Here is a 9,562-nt window from a genome sequence, read left to right as displayed (position 1 = left end):
TAATTATAGATAAAGAATTATTTGAGTGACATTGATAGATTTTGCCATTTCCTTAAAATTATTTTAAATTTTCTATTTTCTTATATTTAAAAACACAATTACACATTATGTTTGGGTTGATTAGGTTCCATTTTCTTTTAGGGTATAGTTTTTGTTATTATAAGTATGTATTTTATGGAAAAAAACATTCCCTAATTTTTAAGTTTAGTAAAAAATGGCAAATTTTAAAAATGGTTAGGCAAAAATGGCATTTTAGATAATCATCCCATTAAAATCAAAATAAAACAAAATAAATTAGAAAATATATATGTATTAATATTTTGTGACGTCCCCTCTTTTCTTAATATTTAGATTAGGGATTTGTGTATTTATCTCTATCTTTATTTATCTTAGTCCTAAGTCCTAACATATTATTAGAAGTTTTGAAAAAATATCTAGAATCCTTTTGTTACGAAAATCAGAAAAATTAATTTAATTAAACCGAATCTGATACATAAACTCGTTTAAATTATAAAATTTAAATCCGATTTTTTTTTAAACCCAAACTGATATAGAAATTTGTTTGATATTATAAAATCTAAAATATAATTCTCATTTATAAACTTAAACCACCACATAATAATTGTAAACTCAAATTCTCATTTATAAACTTAAACTGACATATATTCTCGTTTAATTGTACAGTCTAAACCCTAAATCCTCATTTATAAACCAAAACCAACGTATAATTTCGTTTAATCAAAAATTGAAATCATAATCCTTTTATATAAATCTAAATTGACATTCAAACTCATTTAATAAATTAAAAAGGTCTACATATTTTGTTTCTTTACATGATTTTGTTTTTAAGATTTTAATTTTGATTTTTTAAAAATAAAGTATTGTTTCGCATTTTTCATTGGTTTATCAAAGAGAACGTGAGCAAAGGGGTTCACCTCGGTGAACTTAAGTATATTTCTTCAATGTTTAGCTTATTAATGTTTTCTATATAATGTTAGGAATATAAAAATATGAAATATAGAGGATATTTATTGCAAATTTTAGTAGAATAAATTCTCTTTTAGCACCTTATCTATAATATTATTGTATATACTGAAAAAGTGTGAAAAATTATGACTGGTTTTATCTTGGCAAGTTATGAAACTTAAGATAGGAGTTATGTTATTTTTAAACACTCTGGTATACTTAGAAGAAAATTCGATTACTAAACACTTTAGCCGTGAGCCCATGAACATTTTTGATATATATTTTTAAAGTCTGTTGAAGATATAATTTCTTGTTTAGTTCGATAAATCTAATTTGTCGAATCTCTCATTTTGTGTATGTTTCATTTATGTTTGACATCTTTTATCATTGTATTCTATTTGTTTTTTTAATATCAGTTGCTTGCTTCCTTTTTATAGAGTTTAGTTTTCAAAAAAATTTGTTTTTTCGCTGGTTTTATTTTGTAATTCTCAAAGTATCCCTCAAAAATATAATAAAAGAAAATAATAAAGAAATTTTATGCTATTCAAGATAAATACGCAATTATATTCTTCTTTTTTCAACGTGTTATTGGATATCCAAATTTCCAAAACGGATCAAAGTGGATTTGCATATACTGATATCCAAATTATCATCATTTGTGGAGTATTTTTATCTGGTCCTACTAACTTGAGATATTTTGTCGACTAGATACGTTTATAACATAGAATATAATTAAAAGAATGACCTCTATATTAAAACCACTTGTCATAAACAGTGACTCACATCATTATTTTAATAAATACATTTTCATTTTTGTCTTTGCAAAACAAATAACACAATTCTCCTATGTCTTTTTAGAACCCAGAAGAAAAGATTTGTATAAACAAAAAGAACAAAAATTATAAAACCAAGAAGAAAGGGAGGGAGGCAAAAAAAGGTGGTGATGTCAGCTTCCCGATGGACTTTGATGGATCTACCATCGTATCTGTCGTCATCATGGGCATTCCGGTGGCCGGAGGTGAATCTTTCTTACCTGAGCTCCGGTTGGAACATGAGATTGTTGTCTTTGTCGGGTAATCTCTCCATAATCGATGATCTTTTGTGGAGTTTTGTCTCGATCGTTGAATCTTTAGCTATCGCTACTACGATCTGTTGCTTCTTCTTGTTTTGTGGTTGTACCCTCTAATTCCTTTTCTTAATTATTTAATTTTTCATATTTGTACCGGATCTTATTGCCAACTAAAATCTTTGTAAATAGAATAATCAATGAATTCGAGACTTTTCTAGCATCCTCCATAGCCTGTCATGTCACCAAGTTCTTTAGTAGCTTCATGATAAAAAAATCTAAAACTAAGAAAAACTTGTTTTTGTTATAATTTTATAACATACTCTTCCCAATTTTGCTATTAGACTATTTTAGTACCATTATTTAGGTCAGAGGTTTCTTTTGTACTTAATAATGATGACCCCCAAAAAATGTACTTTAATCGTACACTAATTCTTATGTTTGTAACTATGGAATTGGATTGCACATTTCCGCTTACTTTGGTCAGTTTAGTTTGGTTTTTAGGTGTTTTACACATGCCAGAATTAAAACAAATACAGATTTGAATGGATGCAATGTAATTACATAGCAAAAAAAATTGGTATGTTAGCTTACAAGAAAACGTAGATGGATCTGTTTCCATAGTAAAACACGTTAAACGAGACGTAGATGGATCTGTTTCCATAGTAAAATACGTTAAACGAGACGTAGATGGTACGTAAGAATAACATTCTATTTTTAAATACGAGTCAAATCTTTTAGTTAATCTTATAGTGGAATAAAATAACTAGTCACCTCACCGGAACTCCTTACAACGAGAATCTTCCACGGTAATTTAATGTACCAAAGTTGTGATCAGTTTTGTTGAAAGCCAAGCCAAAACAAGAGGCAATCGAGTCATGTTGCTGGTAAAGATGGTGGACTTTTTGGAAACTATAGAGCTAACATTTCTGATTTTTGAAAAAGATCAACAACAACAACAAACATACGTTTCATATTCTCATTAACTAGGCATGAAAACATATTATTATCTATATCATACCTTCGGAATCAAGAAACAGAGGAATGAATCATATAACATTTTTTTCTTATATACTTCTTCCGTTTTATAATATAGGATGTTTTAGAGAAGATTTTTTGTTTTATAGATAGTTTTAAATTTCTATACAACTTTTAAATTTATTTAATATTTTCTATTATGCGATATTGTTTCTGATTGGTTAAACTTTTAAAAATTAAACACTTCTTAATTTGTGTATTTTTGGTTAAAACATCCTATATTTTGAAACAGATAGAGTATTAAACATATTTATATAAGCTTGCTCGTATATATTACATACAATATATAGATACAATATATAGATACACTGATGCAATCGGTTTGGAGTCTAAGATAGAGGAAAATATATCAATTTCCAAGGTGATTGCAAACTCTTGATAGACTCTGACCGGACAAACACCCAATCTACAGCTACGAACCATATATTGCGCATGTTGTCTATACACTTTGTTAGAGAGGAGAAGTGATCTTTGTCTACAAAATGGAAGAATCGATACAATTGTTTAATGAAAGGAGCTCTAGAGCATCTCTAGATCATAACTCTCTCTCTCTCTCTCTCTCACCAGCAACACATGCGTCACTTTACATTCACAAACAAAAGCATGAAATCTTCTAAACATATAATGTACGATGGTTTATATACAACAGGGTCTAAAAGCCAAAGTAAACCAGCTCTTCTAAACCGGTTCTCTTCTCACGCGACAATTCCGAGTCTTGGTTTAGTCCTCTTCCAATATAGTGTGGCAAGATTGCATTGCAACGACATGACACGTTTTCTCAAGATGTGGACAACACATGTCGATTCTTAATTTCCTTGTCTCTTCTTCAATAATTTGTGTGACTCATCCAGAGATTCCTATAAACAAAAAATTTGGGTTTTGGTATATTTAGATAGTGTATTCAACTTACATTTTAAGTAATTTGTGTAAATTTTACAAATTTTATGTTATTTAATTATGAATTTTAAAAAGTCTATTAAAATTCACTGTTATTAAATTTATGATTTAAAAATCTACTTTAAAATCTATTGTTATTCAAAACAGTTTATGGATTTGGATTTTAATAAGTTTTAGAGATTTTGGAGAATTTAAGAGGATTTGTTTAGTTTAAAATACATAAATCTAAATTTCATGGTTTTAGGTGGGATTTGAAGTTTGCACAAAAATAAAAAGGTGGAATTTGAAATTTTTTTTATCATAAATCATATCAATTTCCCTAAAATCTATCAAAATTCCAAATTTCCTAAATCCCATAAAATCCTCCAAAATTATGGTTTCAAAATCCTATAAAACTAGATAAGGCCCACGTTATTACTGTAACAACCCGTCCCGTTGACCCCACTAGCCCACCGCTAGCCGCTCCAACGGACCCTAATCTGGCCCTGCAGGGCATCGATCCTAACCCTTTATCGTGGACAGGAACTATTCATCCAAATCCACCAGTAGGTTATTGGTGTACCAGACGTTCCTGAACCCTAGTCCCCACCCTTTAACAACCTTCCTATAGGACAAGCTGTCACCAATTGATCTGCAGCTCAATTGGTGACAGCTTGTCCTGTGGGAAGGTTGTTAAAGGATGGAAACCAGGGTTCGAGGAACGCCTGGCGCACCAATAACCTACTGGTGGATTTGGATGAATAGTTCCATTCCACGGTGAGGGGATTTTTATATGAAAACCCGTCCCGTGGACCCCACTAGCCCACCGCTAGCCGCCCCAACGGACCCCAAGCTGGCCCTGCAGGGCATCGATCTTAACCCCTCACCGTGGACAGGAACTATTCATCCAAATCTACCAGTAGGATATTGGTGCGCCAGGCGTTCCTCGGACCCTGGTCCCCACTCTTTAACAACCTTCCTACAGGAGAAGCTGTAAATAGAGTTTGAGATATGTTGAGTAAACCATAAGAGTGGATTTTAATGAATTTTGGTTTAATTAAATCCTGTTTTAATCTAAGTAAACCAAAAATCCCTAATCTCTTTCTCAAAATCAGGCCTCCTCTCCTGTTTTAGCTATTGTCGACATTGTTATGAGAGAGAGAGGGAGAGAAAGGAAGAGATAGTGAGAGAACTCTTGGTTGTTTAGTGTAAAGGAGGAAGAGAAGGAGATGAAGCTTTTTCTTTAGAGTAATGAGAAGAATAAAACTATCAGGGTTTGGGAGAAGGAAGATACGATTACTCAAAACGTTTCGAAAGGTATTGATTTTTGGTAGGGTTGTAGCTAAGAGAGTTTCGTACACTCTCCTTTTTACAGAAGTGAATTTGAATTAATATTCTAAGAGATATTGACAGTTTCGTGGAGCGTTTCGTCTCAGTCGCGGATTGAGACTAACAGATGTTTCGGGATCGATTGCGGTTTCATCTGAGATCTGATCGTGCTAAAATTTTGTGGGAAGCTTCTGGACGTATAGACTTTGCTTTTCGCCGGAGGGATTATAAAGTTAACGGTTCGTTTTGATTTCGTGGTTTCACTTGTGAGGTTGTTCTTTTCTGTTTTTTTTTCTCGCAGTTTGTTTTCATTGTTTGTTTGTTGTTGTGATTGGTTGTAGGAGCGATTTTGGTTGTTCTTGGATATTGGTAGTGATGTTCGTGAATCACTTGTTAAGGGGAGTGCGTGACCATGAGCTTATCTAAGCGATTGGGTTGTATGACTTATTTTGTGTGATGATGTGTAGGTGTGGTGAAAGTATTATTAGTAGTTCAGTTTAATGGTTGGTTTGTTATATTTTATTTGTAGTTGTACTCTTGATTTGCTTGTGTTTATAGCTCGTAAATGGGAGGATTGCCTCACTGGGTATTTCTGGTAATACTCACGCATCTCATTGTGTTTGTGGTGCAGGTAGATGCAAAGTGTGACCGTGGGATCATGACAATGAAGAGGAGGATGTTCTAGTGCTTGGTTGTTGTCTGGCTTTTGTTAGGTTGCTAGAGTTGACTCTTAGAATATTGTTTTGGATTGCTGGTTCTCTTGTTTATGTGTATTGGATCTTTAGTTTATGATTTTAGAATTATTTTTGTTTGTTTGATATTGGTTATTGGTTTATTGGTTATTTATTGGTTTTATTATTTCCGCTGTTTGATGTGATTGTGGTTAGGTGGCTAGTGGGTATGTGTAGCTTAGTTGTTTATTATTATATTATATTTATATTATATTTATATATTTATTATTTATTATTTAAAAAAAAAACAAGTCGGGTCCTTTTAGTTTATGTGACAACCCGTCCGTGGACCCCACTAGCCTCACTGCTAGTTGCCCCTATAGGCTGGCCCTACAGGACATCAATCCTAACCCATCACGGTGGATATCTAAATCCACCAGTAGGTTATTGGTGCATCAGACGTTCCTCGAACCCTGGTCCCTCAGCCTTTAACAACCTTCCCACAGAACAAGTTGCCACATATCAACCAAATGAGAAAAAGAAAAATTAACATTTGTCAACATCTAATCAATAGATTTGACACGTATCACAATCTCGTTAATGAGTAATTTTGACATCAAACTTTATATAAAAAAATATGTTTTGGGTTATTTAGAAAAGTTGTTGTAGTTTAGTCAAAACTCAAAAGATTTGGTAAATAGAAATTATGGAACGTGGGCTTGGGTCGGATTATTTTGCTTCCCCGTGGGCTTGGGATTTCCAAATTTTCAATCTAATGTGTGTGGTTTATAAAAGTTAGGTTGTGTCTCGTAAAATTTTGACAGTTAATAGCTTATAAAATTCGGTCTTTTGTAGACCTAAACATTTCTTTTTGTGTTTGTTTCAAAAGTTAAATAGAAGAAGAATGATTACCGGTCTGATTAAAGCAACTAAACACCTCGTTTGCAAACGAATTGGTCTAATGATCACCAATCAACAAATCGTTTAAAGAAGGCGGTTGGATATCATGGTTTGAACAAACGGTTGAAGAGAGTGGTTAGAGCCTCTTTTTGGTGGTTGTAAACACCAATTCTGACCACTAACAAAAACCAACATTTGTATTATAAAGAGGTTGCAAAGTTCTTTTTTGTTTTTCACAAAAGGTTGCATAATTTATATTTCTTTGTTTTTTTGGCTTATTAACCTTTAAACAAAACATATTGAAAAGAAATAACAACACATAGTAACTTGCTTTTTTTATATGGAGATTATAATTTTTTTTAATATCATATAATGGAGATTTAAAATTAAACATTTGATAATTTTGTTAATATCACATTTGATAATTTCCTTAATATCCTTTAAATATATTAATATTTTCTATTATGAATTAAATAAAAATTTATTATTCTATTTTTTCATCTTTTGGCTAAACAAATATCAATTTTTATAATTTACTATTACTTATACTATTCAATCCCTACAATATTACCAATCAAGCTAAATACTCAACCGCTTTCTTTTACAATACCATCTTTTCCATCCGCTATTTTTAACCACATTTTTACAACCGCTATAAGTTGTTAAACGTAGTTACCAATCGAAGTCGTGATCGTGACCATATTTTCAACTGTATATAAGATCTTCTCTTTAATATATATCATAATGTTTTTGGTAAAATGTTCCTAGACAATGTATATTTTTTAATTTTAATCACGTTGTTACTTATGATGAATTCCAATATCAACATAAGGAAGAAAACATCACAAGCTCTTAATTACGGCATTTAATTTCCCACAATCATTACAACGTACAATTAAATCAAATCCATTTTCAGGGAAGAAATGACAAGAAGGTATCGACACTAAAGAGGTCACTAAAGAGATGTTGGTCGACACCAAAGAGGTGTCGGTCGACACCAGGTTGGCAGTGTCTAGCGACAATGGTATGGTGTCGGTCGACACCAACCTTCGTTGGTCGATGATTGTTTGTTTCCTAGTTTGATTGTTATTGTTTGATGATTGCTTAATATTGGATTCTTAAATGCTTGTGTGTATAGCCCAGTAGATGGGATGATTGCCTCACTAAGTATTTATGATAATACTTACGCATCTCAATTGTTGTTTGTGGTGTGCAGATAAAGGAAAAGTGTGATCGTTGAATCAAGACGAAGAGGAGGAGGATGTTCTAGAGGCTTGATTGATTGTGGTCTAGCTATTGTTAGGTTGCTAGAATTGAGTTGATAGAACATTGTAGGATTTTGGAACTTGATTATTTCATTGTTGGTTTTGGATTATTGAATTGGTGGTTATTGGATTATTCATTTGTTGGTTAATGGAATTATTTGTTATCCGCTGTTGTTGATTGTTGTTAGGTTGTTAGTGGGTATGAGATCACTTGAGAATTATTACTATTAAAAAATAAATGGGAAGGGTTGTTTCATTTTGGTATCAGAGCTCTTACGGTTCTAGGTCTAGGGTTCATTGTTGCTTTTGCTGTTGGTGTTTAGGATTTCATGCTAGAATTGATTATGTGAGTTGGTCAATTGCGTGTGGCATGAGGTCCTAGAACATCATCTTCGAGCTTGCTTTGTGATTCCACGGTGAGTTGTATTCTTGTGTTATTAGAATTGTTTGATTGCTTAGCCTTCTGTTCTTGGTGATACAGATGGTTAGAGGTGAGGATGCTGTTGGTCGCGGGCGTGGTCGTGGTCGTGGTCGTGGACATGGTTGTGGACGTGGTCGTGATCGTGGTCGGGGATGGGGTCAGGTTCCTGAGACCAGTGAGAGTGTGACCCAGAGCATGGCCAGTGAGGAGGTGGTGGAGTCACAGGTTCATCCTAGAGTATCTGGAGACCAGGCTGGTTTGGGTGTCGCAGGGCGTATGGGCCCAGTGTTGCCCCGGGTGTGGGGGTTGCAGCGGAGGGTGCTCCAGGCAGGGAGGATGTCCTGATGGGCTTGCTAGCTCAGGTTTTGGCGTGGCTTCCAGCAGCAGTGCCGCCAGAGGTTGGTGGACAGGTTCCAGGAGTGCCGCCAAGGGTTGGTGGGCAGGTTCCAGTGGTGCCGCTAGTGGTTGGTGGGCAGGTTCCAGCGGTGCAGCCTGAGGTTGGTGTGCCGGCAGTTGTGCAGCCGGGGACCGGGGGAGTAGATGCACATTATGTTCGGATGATGGTGCAGCTACGACATGTGGTTACGGGTTCATTCTCGGGAGGCACGGATCCGAGTGTGGCTGATGAGTGGAAGGAGCGGATGGAGGATATTTTCCAGCCGCTTCGGTGTCCTGACTAGTACAGGGTGGATTTGGCAGTGCATTACTGATATGTATATATTTTACACTTTTTCTTCATGCATTTGTCATTCATTTAGTTCTCTTAACTCATTGCTTTGTATTGTTTTTAGTCTCTTTTGCATAATATGAATATCTAGGTAGTCTTTGCATTGGTCTTGCATGCATCTTGCATATTGGAGTTGTTTCAGGTGTTTTAGGGATGTCCAAACCATCGAAAGCAAACAGGGAGAAGGAAAGCAGTCCAGCGACTCGATTAACACTACCCAGTGACCCAACCTTCCACGTCTTTGATCGAGTCGAGTGAAGATTTTACTTTGGGATTCTGCTTTCAACGTCTTCATCAAAGTTG

General features: G+C 34.4%; 1 protein-coding gene across 1 annotated transcript; it reads left to right on the top strand.

Moving 5' to 3' along the window:
- On the top strand, positions 1,710–2,255 carry LOC109127329. The gene has a single exon (XM_019231929.1). The coding sequence runs from the start codon at positions 1,910–1,912 to the stop codon at positions 2,150–2,152; it is 243 nt and encodes an 80-aa protein (XP_019087474.1). The 5' UTR covers positions 1,710–1,909; the 3' UTR covers positions 2,153–2,255.

This window comes from Camelina sativa, chromosome 2 (assembly GCF_000633955.1).
Source record: "Camelina sativa cultivar DH55 chromosome 2, Cs, whole genome shotgun sequence".
In the NCBI taxonomy this organism is placed as follows: Eukaryota; Viridiplantae; Streptophyta; class Magnoliopsida; order Brassicales; family Brassicaceae; genus Camelina; species Camelina sativa.
Note: the sequence above shows the minus strand (reverse complement) of the source record. Positions and strands in the feature narration are given on the sequence as shown.